General features: G+C 47.7%; 1 protein-coding gene across 1 annotated transcript; it reads left to right on the forward strand.

Annotated features, from left to right (window-relative positions):
- Positions 1–1,436: 1,436 nt before the first annotated feature.
- LOC129585066 (tectonin beta-propeller repeat-containing protein 1-like) lies at positions 1,437–18,034 on the forward strand. Its single transcript, XM_055477582.1, is given in 12 exon segments — positions 1,437–1,528; positions 1,570–2,028; positions 2,603–2,788; positions 3,833–4,019; positions 4,103–4,267; positions 13,738–13,977; positions 14,190–14,305; positions 14,367–14,502; positions 15,035–15,286; positions 15,422–16,483; positions 16,485–16,621; positions 16,978–18,034. Coding segments are annotated over 12 exon segments (3,888 nt in total). The 3' UTR covers positions 17,834–18,034.
- The last annotated feature ends 445 nt before the right edge of the window (positions 18,035–18,479 follow it).

The raw sequence follows: 18,479 nt of genomic DNA on the forward strand, positions 1-18,479 counted from the left end.
GTTTACCCGATGTCGACCGGGGGAGACTGCGGTTGATCTCCAGGTACAGAGCCTGTAGGTCTGGATTCAAACGGAGAATCCAGTTGGATTGCCACGTGACTACTGCCAGCTTCCGTCCGTTCTCTGTAGTCGACTCCTGTTGGCCGCTATGGTCGACCTGTGTGGTCGGCCATGATGTCGATTTCCCGTTAATCGATCTGGCTATCGTTTCCAAAGCCGACTTGTGTAGTCGGCTTGCACTACCGACCTATGTGGTCGGCTGATGCAGCTATGTCCAGAATGGCTTCGGGTTATGAGTGAAGTACAGAGTGAACCTTTGTGGTCGGCTCAAGTACGCGTAGTCAAATCCGAGTATTCCTGCGCTGTTGGCGACTCGGCCGAGGATTTCCGCTGTTTACAATGGTGAAGGCTGCTCGGCTACCCGGTTCTTAAGTTGGCCACGGGTGCTCGGCAAACATGGCGTGGATCGCGCGCAGTACCGTGTTCCGCGCCATGTTAGCGTAATCTTCTCGGTTTCTTCTCCGGAGTCGGTTGGCCGGAGTAATCTTCATAGCCGGTTGTGGTTAATGGCATCGTCTGTACCATGTAACTCGTGGTCGGCTCCATGTAACGCGGATTGGGGCTTCGGTCGGCTCCGATGGTCGCAGAACGTGGTTGACGATCTGCTATGTTAGCAGACGTGGTTTACGATCTGTTCATGCCATGCTGGGGAACTGAGGTCGGTTTGCCCAGCTCTGTCCAGGGGACTCCTCGGAAGACGTACCGGAACGGTGGAAAAAGCCGGCTTGTCAGGTCTAACCACTCGTATCCGGGTCAAACCGAAGAATCCGGCCGACTTATGTAGTCAGCATTCTGGCAAGGGCGTCGTTGACATCCGCCGCGTACATGGTTAATCGGTTCCTGTGAAGAGAACTAAAGAAAAATGTCCATTCCGAAGTCGTTTCTCGACGGTGCTATTTCTCAGCTGGACTGTTTCTCAGTCAGGTCGATTCTGGACCATGCCGTTTCTCGGCGTTAAGTCCCCCAGTAAAGTCGGAAGCCAAGGAGCCGGTCAAACCGAAGTCGGACTCCACGGTTAAGACGCCGAAGCCCAACCCGGCTAAGCGGCATAAGTCATCTGACGACCTGGATATTTCGGACGCCGGCCCACAAAGGACCGAGCAGAAGGAAAAGGCTCAGGAACCGCACGACAAGGAGGCGGTTGAACGAAAATTTCAAGAAGTCATGGAGCGAGCAGGCACAAAGCCGGCCAAGACTACGAAACCCATCGAAACCGCCCACTCCAACCGAACAACCTAAGCCTTCCACATCCAAACAACAGTCTGATAAGGAGTCTGACAAAATCTCGGACATCGAAGAAAAGGACTCAATCTCCGACAATGGAGAAGGTGATCCTTATGAAGGATTTAAAGGCGACCTGAAGGAAATGTTCGACCATGGAGCCGACACTGATGAATCACAGTGGCCAGCCCCAGATGACGTACGCGAACGCCTTCCGGACGAACAGCCGGAAGATCCGGTTGAGACGGTAATTCGTACAGTCCGAGTACACGTCGAAGTCGTCCGTAGTATCCGGAACGTTAAGGAAAACGGCAAGGATATCTACCAGTCCCTGGTCCGAGACTTGTCTAATAACAACCAAGCCGGAGGCGAAACCGGAACATGGTTGACGCATCAACTTATGATGCAGATCGTCGCCTGTACTTTGGATTTAGGATTAGCGGTAGCCGTCCACCGACAATGGGGACGGATGGCCGAACTGCTCCCACCGGATCTCATCAAGTCACTTAAAAGTGCAGCAGCGAGGAATGCGGACAACACACTGACTAGAATTGCACGGTGTATTGGATATATTCGGAATCCCCGCGGATCGACTCTGGTCCAAATTGCCCGTGTATATAACGTTATGTACATGGACAAGAAGGGCAATATTGACGAAATTATCGACCACATAGAGGGTCGAATCGAAGGTTTGGTCGCCGCACATACTCTTCAGAGGACTAATGCGGAACGCGACGTGCCTGTACGGTACACCGTGCCTAACTTCATACCGGAACAACATCGGCGTGAATTTAACCTCCGGATGTCTTACGTCAACACGGAGAAGCCTCCGGCGGGTACGGAACCTACCGAAGAGTATAGTGATTCCAACGAACAACCGTCGGATGACGCAGCCAACCTCCTACACATAGCTCGAACAGCTACACAGTCGGCACTGCACCAAAACCTGCCGTCTCCGAATACGACGCAGGATGGATGTACACTTACGCCGCCCTGAAGGCCCTTGCAACACGTGGACCGAAGTTTGCCACACCGAGGATCGCCTTCAAACTCCTCCAACACTGGATGGTAGATGAGAAGGGCGACTGGCGACAACTAAGCCAGAATAACGTACGACATTACTGCGACTTGGGATACCATGCAGGGAAGTTGATACGCACATACACCAGCGGAAAGCGAATGTATTACGAGTTCCCACCGGCTCAGAGAGACCCGGCCCCTTCAACATATGACGGATGGATACACGCCATCGAAGCGTATATGGGAATGTCGTGGCATCCTGACGGACTAACTCGTGGAGAAATACTCCACCAACTTATAGCACGGTTCGAGTTCGAATGGAAGCGGCGGAACCGCAGCTAGTCGACCCCAAATATAAGGCCAAACCAGATCCGACCGCCGGACGAAAGAAATATTCCCTGGAGGACGACTTGGAATTCGTCCTATCGAAGGCGCTTTACCAACAGCGGTTCGCCACGAACACCGACCAGGTCCAGGGCGGCCAACGGTTTGTTGCCTTAAACCCCTCAACCCACCGACATGGACATCTACCGAAGGAACGACCAACCTCGGCACAACCGACCGAGTTGGCCGACTCGCACCAAGCAAGTCGGCTCGGGTCGCCAGAAGTACCCACACGGGAATGAGGAGACGTAGAACACGTCGGAGGAGTGGCATAACCGACCTTTCCTCCATTGACACCACATAGGCGTCATCGACCAACAGAAGTCGACCTACCTCATAGACGACCACAAAGGCGTCTTGGACCAGTTCGAGAACCGACATGGCCCGACCGTAGTAATTATAGGGCGTAATTAATAGGATGCAACCGAGAAACGGTTCGCTTACTTTTGTTTTGACAGACTCGTACGGAAGCCTATACGGTGGACTGCCAACAGTGCATGGATAATGCGACGAGGGACAACAACAGATTGCCCTGCGCCCTATGCATCGTTTCCTTCACGAACGAACGGGTTACCGGCACCAGACCGCAACACCGAGCTCAGGCGGCGGCACTTTACCTTAATGTTGTCGCTGGCAACTTGAGCGCATACCGGTACCTGGCCGGCAGAGAATACCTGATTAATCAATTGGAGTCTTACGAACAGGATAACCTGGCTACAATCCAGCGACAACGAGCTCGCGACCCGAGATGGGAAGAAACTCGACCACCAGTCTTAACAAACAGACTGTTCGAGTATCGCCAGATGCAGGACTTGCAGCGTCAACTTGACGACCAGAAAAAGATTAAGGAGGTCGATAGACAGATCGCCACAATGCGAGTCCATCCACCACCGACCGATTACGAACCGGAAATAAAGATTCGGGTACAGACACCCACACAGGGTCGCCCGAAAACCGAAGAGTTGATCCCCACCGTACGTGATGTCTTCGTCGGAGATCCGAACCGACCGATGACGGGCACATCTATAATGATGATGATGAATATGCCGGACGGAACCCAACAGCGGCAACTCAGGAACAGTTGATGGCAATCCCACAGAGGGCAACGCCAGTAGTCACACAGGCTCGTCCAACTGTCTCCCAACAGATTCCCCAACACGGAAGTCGGACTCAACCGGCGGCTCAACAACAGCAGCGCCGACCCAGCAAAAACCTCGCGGGACATGATCTTCAACATAGGATCGGCCCAGTTGATCTTCGAGACTGAATCGAAGCGCAACGAGCCGTTATCCGCGAAGTCGGAAAGGAACCGACAAGACATCCACCCGGAAAACGTACGGGATCCGGAGAAACGGGAATAGGACTTACGGTCGACTTAACAAATAAGTCGAAACGTAACTTCGTCCCACCCGAACAGCAGCCGGAAGCCCATCAGGCGGAACTAGCGGCTGAAGTCCAAGCTGAGCCGGCAGCTCAACAGGAGCAAATGGACGTCGATGTGGCCGACCAGATGGCACAACTACCACAAGTGGAAGTGCCGGCTCGAGAGGATCCAACAAGGAATCGACAACAAGGAATCGAGGTCGTCATGCCGCATCCGAACGAAAGAACGAATCACATTATTAACGTTATGAATTACGAGGAACGGAACCGATCACAAGTCTGGCGGATGTTAGAAAACCTTCGCCAATTCTTCGTCCGATCCGGATACCAGACGTTATTCGAACAACAACAGTGGCAATCTGACTTCAACATGAACGCGCACACAGCGCCGAATGTTGAACACCCATATACCAGATCGAATGCGTTACCGTCGATGACCGATCCGGTCCTACTGAACGTACCGCTGTATAGCCCGGACGGAACACTTGCGAGCCAACTAGGAGCTCGGGAATACCCCCATGATGAGTTGGAGAGTATTGCCCAGTTTGTCATCACGGACGCCCACCCAGCTTTCGTAATCACCGCGGCTCGGGAAGCACTGGACTTGACCCAGTATCTTCCAGAAGGAGATGTCGACATGGCCCAGGACGGAGTCACGGCTTTCCTGCGATTCATCTTCGCAGTCCGACTTGGCAATTACTTTTGCCATTATACCCTGTACGGACTGTACCAGAACGAGATGATACCAGTAGAGCCCTGCAACGGACTGGGAAATCCGATCCGCTCCGAACCCGCTCCGATTTTCGGACCGGATTGGGCGGATTTCAATCTGGAAAATTCGGGGTCGGAGTGGTTTCGGAGTTTATGTGCACCTGATCGGATCGGGTTCGGATGCAATAAAAACTCCGAATAATCCGAAATTAAATAAATATTATTAATTAATTTTTATTGAATTTCCCTCTTCTTCAAAACAAAAAACTTCGTCAGCTTCGCGCTTCGCACGAGGCTTCATTTGCGCTAAATTAGTTTACATCGAAGTATCTGCTTTTGCTTAAATGACTGTTGTTAATTCCCTTTCACTTTTTTTATTAATTCTCCTGACAGTTTTAATACTAGAGTATTTTACGATTGTTATGAAGTCGTTATTTGTTATCGTCTTATCAAATAATGTTAGTATAACTACGTCGGTCAAACGGACTACATGCGCTGTGCGGATCAGTCAGTTTAACTAGGCACCGGCTTCCCATTTTTATTTGCAGCACTAGTAATTGGATTAATATTGGTGATTAAGATAATAGCAATAATAATACATAAGTTTAACTAAACCTAAGGAATACATGGAACTACCGTTTATTTTACTGTAGTTGCGGACGTTTAGAAACAACCATCCCATTAATTTTCTCTCCCTATTTTTGACCCTGCCCAATACGTGGGTGATCTGTGTACTGAACCGTATACAACAGAAAGATCTGATATAGATTTCTGACAATGAGGATACTTAACTAGCCTCCCCAATTGCTTCAACACTGCAGTGTTAAGAAACGTTAAATTTTCCTTAAAAATTTTTATTTATGTAAATCCTCTAGCGTAACCTTTATTATGCCCAAGAAAATTGTACTGGTGAATTTTGAAGTCTTTTTGCTGCCGACAACATGGAATTAAAATTTTTTGTTGATATAAAGATGTCCGGATGTGTAATAAAATTAATTTTCTTCTGGAAAATTTTTCGGATCGGATCGGAGTGGGTTCGGATTGGCCAAAAATATTTCGGATCGGATTGGTCGGAGTACGATTTTTAGAATTCGGAGTCGGACTGGGTTCGGATTAAATTTTTTAAGTTTGGATCGGACTGGACGGAGTTTTCTACTCCGTTGCAGGGCACTAGATACCAGAGGCTTTGGAAACCCTCGTAGCCCAACTCGGCACACCGATGAGAAGTGTTATCCTCGCCGTCTGGAGGCGCGACCTGCTGTACACCCACGAACGGTATGCGACAAAGTATGCCTTTCGTGAGGATCACGTAGATCCCAGCGACGACGCAACCCGGTTTATCAGCTGGTATCGTCAAAAGAAAACTTTGCCCAGCGGATTCAACTCGTCGCCCTACGAACCTTGGATGTCGGATGACATAGCACCCGGCGCACGACCATACGCGTTGAGGCTCCAAAAACAGGCGGCCGAGGAAACGAAGAAGACCAGAGCGGAACGTCCCGGCCAAGAAACGGATGAGACTGACGACACGTCTCAACGGGGCGGTGCGGCGATTTGTAAACCCAAGGAACCGGCCTTGCGGCCACATAACCGACCTCGCCCGGACGACGAAGATGAGGAAGATTACTTCGGCGGCGATAAACCCGTCGAAGTCCCACTCAGTTAAAATCGAGTTCCCACATTGAAACTCGATCCCCCCGCTCGGAACACCTACATACGCGGAGGACGTCAACGACGACTTTGCCAGAGAGCCGACTACACAAGTTAGCCGGATTCTTCGGTTTGACCCGGACATGAGTGGTTAGACCTGACAAGCCGGCCTTTTCCACCGTTCCGGTATGTCCTCCGAGGAATCCCCTGGATCGAACTGAGCAACCGACCTCAGTTCCCCAGTATGGCATGAACAGATCGTAAACGTCTGCTAACATAGCAGATCGTCAACCACGTTCTGCAACCATTGGAGCTAACAGAAGCTCCAATCCGCGCTACATGGAGATTACTCCGGCCGACCGACTCCGGAGAAGAAACAGAGAGGATTACGCTAACATGGCGCGGAACACGGCACTGCGCGCGTTCCACGCCATGTTTGCCGAGCACCGGTGGCCAACTTCGGAACCGGGTAGCCGAGCAGCCTTCACCATTGCAAACAGCGGAAATCCCTCGGCCGAGCGGCCAACAGTGCAGGAAGACTCGGATTTGACTTCAAGTATTGGATCCGACCACAAAGGTCGACTTTGTACTGTACCCATAACTTGGAGACATAATGGATATTGCTGCACCAACCGACCACAAAGGTCGGTTGTGCAAGCCGATCACAGAGATTGGTTTTTCAAGTTGCGACCGACTAGAAGTCGACATCATGGTCGACCACACAGGTCGACCATAACGGTCAACAGAAGCCGACTATGAAGAATGGATGGAAACTGGCAGGGGCCACGTGGTAATCCGACCGGATTCTCCGTTTGAATCCAGACCTACAGGCTCTGTACCTGGAGATCAACCGCAGTCTCCCCCGGAGGATACCGGATAAACCAACCGATTCACCGGTGACCACGACTACGTGCGTCTTTGAACGCGCTGCCATTCCCTGAAGAGGAACAGCGACGGTGATTTGGCTGCCACTCCAACGACTCCCCCGCGACCTGCTTCCCCATGTCTTCAATGGAACATCTTAGGCAGACCGAGTTAGAATACTCGACCTGCACCCCTTCAACCAACCCCGTTGACGACGACCACCTGCCCGCAACAGTACCGGCCAGTCGGCCTTCGTCAGCGGCAAAGAAAAATTTCCTCGTGGACGTGAGCTGCCTACCCCCGACAGAAGCGGCTAGGCGTCTCAGGTTCGCGACAAAACGAAATGGAAGAATCGGATCTGATGACCTCAGGGACTTGCATGTGCATGAAGTTTAAACCAAAGAGCTTGGCTTGTCAACCGGGGCCACAAAGACCCTTAGCATTGTGAGCGAGCGCGATTGCATGATGAAACGCCAGTCACCCGGCCAACAGATGCCAAGGAACTTCCACCTCACAGGACTCGGCCGCCCAGAGGTATCATGAGCCAACAGTAGCTCGGATCCGACCCAGAGTTCATGTAATATCAGCATGGATAACCGACCTCAAGTTGAGGTCGGAAGTAACCCCACAGAAGTCGGAAGGATGCGACAACAAGTCGGCAAAGGCAGTTGGAAGTCGAGAACCGACCTCCTAACGGAGAAATTTAACCTTCGGACGGATGAACACACAGTTCATCCGACCTTCCGAAGTCGACTATAACCGACCACAAGTCGGAAGTCGGAAATTCAGTCAATATGACGGAAGAAGGTCGATAGCTGTCTGCGGTGGACGAATTCGACTTGAAGGAACGTTTAGCCCCACATGGGCATCTTATTGCAGGTTAACCCTAGCCGACCACCGACGGATAGGATGACCTACCTCGACAGAAGGTCGGATAACAACGGAACATATCAGATGGAAGTCGACTGGACACCTCCATCGAAGAAACTTACGATTTCCGATCGGACCTTCGAGCCAGTTCGACTCAGATTATTCCAAACCAGGCTCGTGGTAGCAGATTGAACGGTTGTAACCGACCACTTTTGAACGGAACTGCTGTACATGACGACCACACAGGCCGCATGACTTACATACAGCTTTTTCCGACCTGAACTTTAAGAATTCGGAACATAGCCGAATTTCCCCAGCCGCCGGTCGACTTACCGGTAGGCCGACCTTGGTCAAACCGACCTCGGTCCTATTCCCTATTCAGAGAGGACGCTTCGGCATTTGCAACCGCAACAGTGCCTCTCTTTCCCAAACGGGCGGATACGAGTCGAAAGTAAGTGTTTAACCGTGCTTATCCGACTTCGGCGAAAGTAACTGGTTACGACGGGTAACCCGGGAACCGATGCCCCGGACCAAACTCACCGGACGACAAGTGGACAGGAGACCCCGTGGACGTCATCCTAGTCGGAATAGGACCCCCGGACAGATTTTTGCATTTCTTTAAGCATTTTTTTCTTCCTCCTAACAAACGGAATTGTATTTTTCTAGTTCGATCTCTTTAACAGATCTGTTTTGTAACCACTTTTGCTCACTGGAATTGTGATTAAACTTTATTTCATACTTTCTTTCGCGCTGCATAAAAACTCTCATTAGATTTTCTTTTCACATTGTTCTCCGAAGCCAACAGAAGCAAAGAAGCCAGCCAACAGACGCATCACCGGTCCAACGAAACGCCCGAGCGGCTTCCGGATTTCTCGGCCGTGAGTGGTTTCCATTCATGGGTTCGGAAGTGACGAAGGGACGGTCGACCAGACACCGGACTCCCACTGCTAGAGGACGCGTACCAGCGACCCCACATGGGTCCGACCGGAGAGTTGTGCGGTACTGGTGCGGTACCGAGTCGGAGCATCCTTCGCAGGAGCTCGGATTCCCGCCCAGAGGCATGTCAGAGGCCCATGACTGCGCCTGGTGCGTACGATCCACACAGGACGTACTTGCAATCATTGCTTGCCATATCGCCTCTCTCGTTTGTACGTACAAGTGCTGCTGCACTGCACTCATCCGCTGAAGCGGATATACGCAGCGCATACACTGAGCCACACTTGCTCTCTCGTTCCTCTTTCGCAGTATGACTCAGCGTTCATACGCTCGCGTTGGATTGAGTCCAGTCTGCGCAGCATCACACAGCTGATGGCACACAGCACGTGCTTGCCGCCAGTTGCTTCTTTTCACGCCTTGACAGACGCTCAAGAACCCACTTAGCATTCACTTGCTTCTTAGCCATCAGTGCTTTGTTCTTGCTTTCCTGCTATTACGCAGCATTTGTTCCCTTTATTTGTCAATAAAGTATCACTCGTGATCTCCTCGCGCTCTCCTGTTACAGTAATAATTACACTATCAGGAAAAGTGCTGGATAACATAACAATCTGATGATGAAACCAATTATCAATACAAACTATAAATTCCACAAAACTTGTTTGACAACAAAGGCAGCGGACTTTGCACTAACCTGCAGACGATTCAGAAGTACTTTCCCAGCTGCACTCAGATTCGGTTGCGGAATCATGACGACACCGGTTTTGATCGCGGCTAGCCTTATCTGAAATGCAAAAAATTAAGACAACTCTACGTCGCAGTTACCAAACCACTTTAAATCATTAAGTTTTAAAATCTTACTCAATTTTATCATAGCGCGCGTGAAGAGCTTGCGCATACTGGACTGGAAGTGTCGATGACGATGGTTGGCTACACACATGAAAGATGGAAAAGCTGAAATAGTTGGTTACCCCATTGCCTAGTGCCTTCTATTAATCAACCTTTCAACAAGCATCTCCAGAATAACTTACGGCTTACCGACGTAAAATTTAAGCAAGTGCGTCAATTTTTCAGCTGAACTCGAACCCTTCCGCACACCACTACGCCCTGGCGAAGAATGCTGCGAGCGGTAGTGCGAACCCGGAGTCATGAGCTTTCTATGAACAACCGCATCATCGGAGTCCCGATCATCGGGCAAATGCTCCTTCTTATGCATAGCCGTGGCCAGAACCTTGGTAATAATCTCCCCCACAGTCCCTGGATTAGCATCCGGCAGACCTGCGTAAAAATGTGTTTATCGGTTGATTCAAACGTCTTGACATTATTTTTAAAAAATGCAGACTGTAGAACACTTACGGCAATATAGCTTGAAGACTTCAAAACAACGTGTAGCCAATGGGAACGACATACCTGATTTGCTAAAGGTCACATCCGAGGCGTCTTGATATTCCCCGGAATCCGCAGTACTGCTCCGCTGGGAAAAGGACGGCGAATTCTTTCCAGACGATTCGGTCAACGCAGGACTCTTTCCAGACGATTCTGTCAATGCAGGACTCCATAAACCAGTCTTGGCCTCGTCAGCAGCTGCAAGAAGGTCAACAGCTCCTCCAGCAGAACCGTTTTCCACGGCACCAAGATCAGCTGCAGCATCGACCGTCGCGGTGTTCGTAGATGCATCCTGCAAGCACGAGCCGAGGCCAGCAAAAATTGACGCGCTATCATATCTGCTGGTTGTCGGTGCTGCAAACAATTGCAAAAGGTCAACCTGTTGTAATTTGGCCAACGGCATAAACCGACGTGGCCAGAGCAAAAACGAAAACAAAAAGGAATAATACGCAGATTTCGGGATCAAAAACATAAAACATACCAAAGCTAGATTCGCTTTGAATTGGAGACGCACCCTAATAAGAAACAGAGTGATACGGAGCGCGTATCACAGCATTTAGTACATTTGATTTAGGCCTTGTCCCGAATTCGAAGCGAATCTCGCTATGGTACGGTTGCTCCACCGCACGAGGTGGCTGTATGCAGTGGCCACGCCTACAGATACGGTACGCGAAGCCACCTCGTGAGGTGGAGTTGCTGTATCGCAACGAGATTCGCTTCGAATTCGGGACGAGGCCTTAGTTTGCCCCTTCCAGGCTTTACTGGAGCCCGTTGCATTCTCACTAGTGTTGCCGGAAGTGCTCCAAATTGCATGTGAAAGAATTTCGATACCAATTCCGAATAATCGGAATTCAAATTCAGGTATTTCCAATTCCGAGCAATCTAAATATTTTTTATTAGATTTCCAAATACAGTACTCGAAATTTAAAAGACCGTAATTTGAATTCCGATTACTCGGAACTCGCACTGCCACATTTTGAATTCCGAGTAATCGGAATTCAAAATGTGGCAATGCGAATTCCGAATATTCGAAATTTAAACTACGGTAAAATAAAATCCAAATATTCAGAATTGAACGGGACTTTTCTGAATTTCGATTTCTTTGAAATTTATTTAACACTAACAGAATAGAGCAGAATCTTGAGATTCTTACAGTAGATGTACAAGTATTTTACTGTATACGTCTAACTGAGGGCGGTGTAAAAGGGAAACCGTTACTAGTATGTGCACACCTCGCGACCAGGTAATTATTATAGCCACATAGGCACCCCTTTTCACCCTGTTTATTACTTACAGGCTCAGTATAGACAAGTTTTAAGAATACATTGATATACGAGTTTTGCATTATGCGAACTGTTGAAATCCGTTATATCTGTACTATAATTTTACTGACTAAATTCACATCTAAAGTGACTCAAGTAAAGCTTAAATATCATCCCGCATTCGTTTCTGGTTGGTACCCCCGGCCGGCAGTTCTTATGAGGTCCTGGGTATATTATAAAACAAAAAATAAATTACAATTATTTCCATATACGGTTTTGCTTTTATTGCTGCACTTTTTTAGAACTATTCTTTAGTACTCGTACTATAACTTTTTCTCCCAAATCCAGGTCTATTAAAACGAAAACTTTTCGCACGCCTGTAAAGAGCTAAGGGCAATTAAATGGTGTGTTAGTGGTCATTTTAGGAGGCTTATATATATAGGAGGCATGCACTTTCCATAAATTCATCAGTCAATACTTTTGCGGACTTGGCAACCGTTAAATGAGCAAGAAGGTGTTTGTTACGACTTACGAGTAAGCAGACTAGCTAGGCAGAACATATTTGCGCGATCAGGGGTAGAGATCAGTGGCACTGGTAACTCGAACCTCGCACAAAATCTAGAATTAATGAAGTGGGTCTGTCATGAGGGACCAGTGTGTGTCATTGGGATGTACATCCTGATGTATAAATAGGAGAAGCAATGCGGATGTGGTACAGCGATAGTGCATTTGTGTTTAATGTATTTAAGTTGCTGTTGTATCAGGTAAAGGTCATAATTCAATGTAACAAGTCGTTCTTCCCTACCGCACACACCCTTCTGTGAGGAGGGGAGACTCGGAATTTATGAAGAACAACGGCGCCAGTTACTCCGATGCCCTGTGTTCCGGTGCTAGTGTCATCACCCAATGCCCAAATAAAAGCTGGCCAAATCATTACTGTACACGTCGGCGCTGTAGTAGCCGCACTATTCGCAGGCAGCCGTAGACTGCGCTAACGCTGACCGATGAGTTTTGAGCCAACAACGCTAGATGAGCATGGATCAGTTCATTTGCGACGGTGAAAGCCAGAATAATGTCAATTTAAACGGAAACCTGTTTTTTGTTGTTATTTTTGCTATAGAAAGTTTATTGTACGCCGAACTGATAAAGGTACATCAACGTTTAATGACCACGCCCTAAAATTTTCCGAGCGCTCGAAATTAAATTCTGCTGTCATTTAATTAATAAAATTATTTCGGTCATAAATACGTAATCAGTATTACTACTTCTATGTAAGGTATCGCATCAAAACTTCCAGTTCCATAGTACGTAGTTTGATGATAAATTATAATCAAAATATTAAGTAAAATTTCTTTTAACAACGGATTACTTAAAATTCATATGATATGCATTGCAATTCCGAATATTCGAAATTACAACTGCGTCCTTTTAAATTGCGATTACTCGGAGTTGGAATGCCTGCAATTGCAATTCCGATTACTCGGAATTCAAACGGTAGTGTATTTGAATTTCGAATACTCGAAATTCATTTTAGATTGGAGCACTTCCGGCAACATTAATTCTCACCCTTATTTACATACAGTCACAGGGGAATGCGCTAAGGATTTCCGAGCGATCAAGATTTGTGACCGATCAAGAGTCTCAACTCTCACCGAAAGTGGCTCGAATCGGAGAACGCTACGATTGGCCACCTCGTTGTGAAATTTCTTGATCACTACGAGCTTGTACCGATCAAGAAATTCTCGATCAAGAAAATCTGCGAATTTTCTTGATCGCTCCGTTGGCCGGGTGATTAACTTTCTTGGCTCAGCTCAGATCAAGAACTTTCTTGGCTCAGCTTTTTAATCGCTCGTGGTCTTCATCGCTCGTTTTCCTTAGCGCATTCTCCTATCACACTCATACAGTAGTCGTGACTCGTATCGAAGTGCTGTCTGCTGTCAGCTATCACGACTGATTTTGCTGCAAATTTGGAATCATGTGTAGCACATGATGTGTTCTCTTTGTTGGCAACATTTGTATTTACGGCGCACAAGTTGGACATGGCGTCGGGCTCGGTTGGTGCCTTGGTGGGGATGCAGCGTCGGTCTTCTATCTTCTAAAATCATCCGGGAAAGTTTTTTCGGTGAAGCGTGGAAATACTACGGGTTTCCTGACTTCTGCGATCCAGATCAAGTGCTTGGCATTTGGTGGACAGGCACCCGAAGTACTGTATGGAATTGGAGCTGATCTGAAGGTAGGAAGCGGTTTAACGCAGAAAACTGAAAGCAGCTCGATTTCCGTTGTATTATTTCTGTTAAAATACTTAGCACTCTGATGAATTTAACTACTCTTCTGCGCCCAGCGTATTAAGTAGGTTTTCTTGTGAAGACTTAAGTCTTAAGTATGAGTATTTTAGTAGATCGTGAGCTTCATTTGGCCTGTGTATTTTATCTGGGTGTTTGATAGGCTTATGTATGGGTTAGCGAACCATTAGTGCCAATCTGTCGCACGGTGGAAATCTACCAGAATGAACGGTGGACCCCAGCGAGAGGCTATTCAAATGCACTGCTGCCTACAGACAGGTTCGTTCTCTTCGCTCAATGCAGAGCGGCAGTCAGTTGCAGTTTTCCTCGTTTCCTGCAGGTATCAGTGGTCGGATGAGAGCGGAAGAACTGAGCGTGGAAAGGACGATACACAGTTACCGACATCAGATTGGACTTGGGAGACAGCGCGCTGGCAGATAGACGAGAATTTCCACGGTGTTCTGCTCGGTCCTGAAGTATGTGTTTCTCCAACACTGACACAACGAAGATAATTATCGTGATCGAGGTTTAATGTCAGTAAATTGATAATAATTTTTTACCGTGTATTGATGAAATTTGAAGGCGAATTAACCGTATGCTACTCTAAAAATATTGTGAAATCTAGGTGAATATGAATTCAAAGTGGAGTTGATACGAATGTTGAGTATGTACTATTGTATGTTACCGACTTACCGTACTTTCTTTCCATTTGCGATTTTGTTTGTGGTTTCTGACTCCAACATGGAAAGCCAGTTATCTTTCTCAGTCTGACGTTAGTTTACTCGTTGAGTATTAAAATTTTAATGTTAGAAGTTTAAAAATTTTTTATTCGTATTGCTCGTGCTTGTTTGTGGATTTTAATTTATTATTGAAATAGGATAGAAAAAATAAATACAAGATTAATTTTAAGAACAGCATCATCACAAATCATAGTATATTAGTTACCACTGTATGGAGCCGAAAGAAAATGGAGAGTGACTGAGAAAAACTTTTGCGCTTTTTTCTCAGGGTTGGACATACGCCATTGACTTTCCCTCGACGTACTATCCTGAAAAGCGATGGAATCACTATGTGCGCCGTCGCCGTTGGACACGGACATGCCGTTACCGTGCCACCAACCGCTGGATTCCTTTAACATGGACCGATCTCGCGGATGTCAGCCTGGCCTTGATGGACATTTCCGCTGGAGGATGCGACACGTCTGCCCACAGCACGCGAAGTATCTTCCTATGGGCTGTCACTATCAACGGCCAGGTGATCGTCCGCCGCACTGCAGTCTCGCCTCCGCTTTCCACGGGATGCATGGGCATACATCGATCTTCCCGATGGGGTGGAGGCGGCAAGGATATCCGTTGGCCCCGGTGAGATGGTGTGGGCCGTCACCTCCAACGGAAGGCGTTGATGCGCAGCGGCATCAATCGGGATCGGCCTCACGGAGCGTCGTGGGTGTTGGTGGAAGCGCCTTCGACGACCTCATTATTAACGCAGATTGCCGTGGGAACGGAGAGTGTCTGGGCGGTGGCGAAAGACGGCTCGGTGTGGTTTCGGCAAGGCATGCGGACGAGTCAACCCCATGGAACAACGTGGGTGCACATTGCTAGTATGTCGGCGGTTTGTGTGACCATAACGCGCAATGGGGAGGTTTTCGCCATCAGCAACGATAATCAGATTTATTGGCGACACGGAATCGGATTAGGAGATCCGCATGGAAAAGGTTGGAAGAAAATATCTTTGAAAATAAAAGAAGAATCGCAGAATCAGGAAACTGAAAACCAGGACCCATGGACATGGATTAGCGGGACTGCCGGATTTGTTGATGCGCGTACTACGTCGTTTGACGATGAGAATGCTTGGCGGAAAAATATTCTGGGTTTGTTGTCACTACGGTTTCAGAATGAGATGCAAAATTACGAAAAAATGGAGCCGGCTATTGACCGCGTTGATAACGATGAAGCGAGTGATGCAGGATTTTTGAAAGTGTGGTCTAACAAAATGTCTACCTGGGAGCAGTGCTTTTTCCAAGTTCGGTATTCCCAGGAAGCCGATCCAGCCGATTGCTCCATTACTGTGGATGGTGGCACCACCAAGCTGCTGATTCCATTTTTCGATATCACGGGAATATGCCTTCATCTTGATACAAAAGGAGACCATCAGCTACAAATATCGACAGCGTTTCTCACTCGCGCGCAGACACCGTTACGGTTGTCCGGATTAAAATCAGAATTAATGCTTTGGAATACTTATTTAGCAGAATCGTATCTGAGCTTCTTGGATGTACGAGAAATTCAGAAAAGGGACCGCTTATGGATTCTGGCTGCGGGTGTCAGCTGCCCGTTGGTGAGTTTTAACACTTCCGAAGCGCTGCCATCGGTGAAATGGCTAACGTTAGGAGGCCACTTCCGGTCGGTTGAATCAGCATCGGGGATTACGTGGGCGCTGGGGATGGATGGGCGAACCTGGGTTTGGACGGGCAGCTATGAAGGCAAAACGGGAATGGAGAAGAAAGTTCAGGTGGACACATCGTGTGGAGCTGTACGAAAATCAGCGATGGAATATACTAATGGGGTTTTGCGACAAGTTGTTGCCTACAGATAGGTGAGCGAAGTAAAAGGTGTGTGGACGATGCTTTAAATGCCGCTGTTGTGACTGGTTTGTGGGACTCATTGCTTCGTAATATTTTTCAGCTGGTACAGCAAATTGTTTGTACAATTGATTTGTGAGTTGTTTCTGTATTTCTTTTGAATACTAAAGCTAAGCTAAAGCGAAAAATTGTGCCGAATGGAGCAATCGCGAAGTGCGGATGTGTTTTTATTACTGTGCATTTCTAATTTACTATAACGAATGCAGCTGTAAAGTTAACGAAGCAGGGAAGGTTTTCTGAGTATTCCGTGCTGTTTATTGCCTTTCGAATTTTCTTATTATAAGAATTAATTGTGTTTTTGCGGTCGTAGATATACTTGGTCAGATGAGACCGGAAGGATGCAGTTGTCGATGGATGCATTTCAGTTGCCCTCTAATTTATGGAAATGGGATTCCGAATGGCAGATTGACTATCGAAACGGTGAGGAGAATGGCTGGGAATATGCATTCGATTTCCCATCTTCCTTTCACTCCTCAAAAGGATCCAACGACTACGTGCGTCGACGGCGTTGGTTTCGTCTGATGAAAGTTGATTGTACCGGGCCGTGGTTTCCAGGTCCAAATACTCCATTGCGTTCCGTCTCTATCTGTCCGGGAGTCGCTTCTGGGAATTATGTTTCTTTATGGGCGGTGACGGTCGACGGTAGCGTTTTAGTGCGAGATCATGTGTCCACGAAAAATCCTTTGGGTGATACATGGATTCCCGTGCGCTCTCCCGTGGCTTTTGTAAATATTTCCGTTGGTCCGTTTTGTGTGTGGGGCGTCGGGGCGGATGGAACGGCATACGTGAGAAACGGGACTAAGGACAAGCTCGATGGACTGTACTGGTTTCAGGTGGAGAAACCGGAAAGCGTGGTGAATATTCGACAAGTGGCTGTTGGAGGCGATTCGGTATGGGCTGTGTGTACGGATGATCAGGCGTACTTTCGCAAAGAATACAGTGCGGCCTTTCCGGAAGGCACAGAATGGGAACTGGTTGCTGATGGTGTGCGGAAGATCTCCGTTAGTATGGAAGATGACGTGTATGCCATTCTGTACAGCACTAGCCAGAAATTACCTATTCTAGCCAAAAGAACCGGGATTACCCATGGAAATAAAATGGGCGTTGGATGGGAATATGGACTTCATGCCAAAGATATTTCTTGTCGTAATTTGGAGAGGAGATAGCTGATTTTTATTGTTTGCACAATGTGTTTTGTATTGATTTGTTCTGATTTTTATTTCTTGTTCTTTAGATTGTGATAAGTTATTCGTTCTTTCTGTAACGATGTTTTCCGTTTTTTTAACCTGATGCGAGAAATATCCTATATATAATTGTAGTTCAGATGCATCAAACTTTACAAAGGCAATATAAATTGTAAGCGGTCAGGTAGAATGGCTTCTCAAATCCAGTTTTAAAATGTTTGTTTAACTTACCAGCGTATAAAACCTTCGAAAACAGCCGCATTCTCTGCCACCTGGTTGCAGCTTTTCCATTTGTGCTGGCGGCTTCGCTGAGATACCGAATTGACTGCAAACTGTGGGGTCAGGATCGATCTATTTATCGAAATATTTATTTTGCAGAGCGTTTAACGAATGAACTGGAAGCGAAACATCCTTTCTGTAACCTTAAGAAAACTTCCTGTGGGATCGGGCTGTGTTGGTCAGGTGTATAAAGTGAAAGTGGCAACTAACTCCAACCGTATTGATGCTCAATTAGGTCGTTCTGGCAGTTCTGAAGGCTTCGCCGTTTCATCGATTTCATGTGGCTGCTTTGGTGGATTTGCCAAATTCCAGTGACGTGTTATGCTGCGGCGTCTCTCCAGCGGACAAT

This window comes from Paramacrobiotus metropolitanus, unplaced genomic scaffold (genome assembly GCF_019649055.1).
Source record: "Paramacrobiotus metropolitanus isolate TYO unplaced genomic scaffold, Prichtersi_v1.0 Parri_scaffold0000015, whole genome shotgun sequence".
In the NCBI taxonomy this organism is placed as follows: Eukaryota; Metazoa; Tardigrada; class Eutardigrada; order Parachela; family Macrobiotidae; genus Paramacrobiotus; species Paramacrobiotus metropolitanus.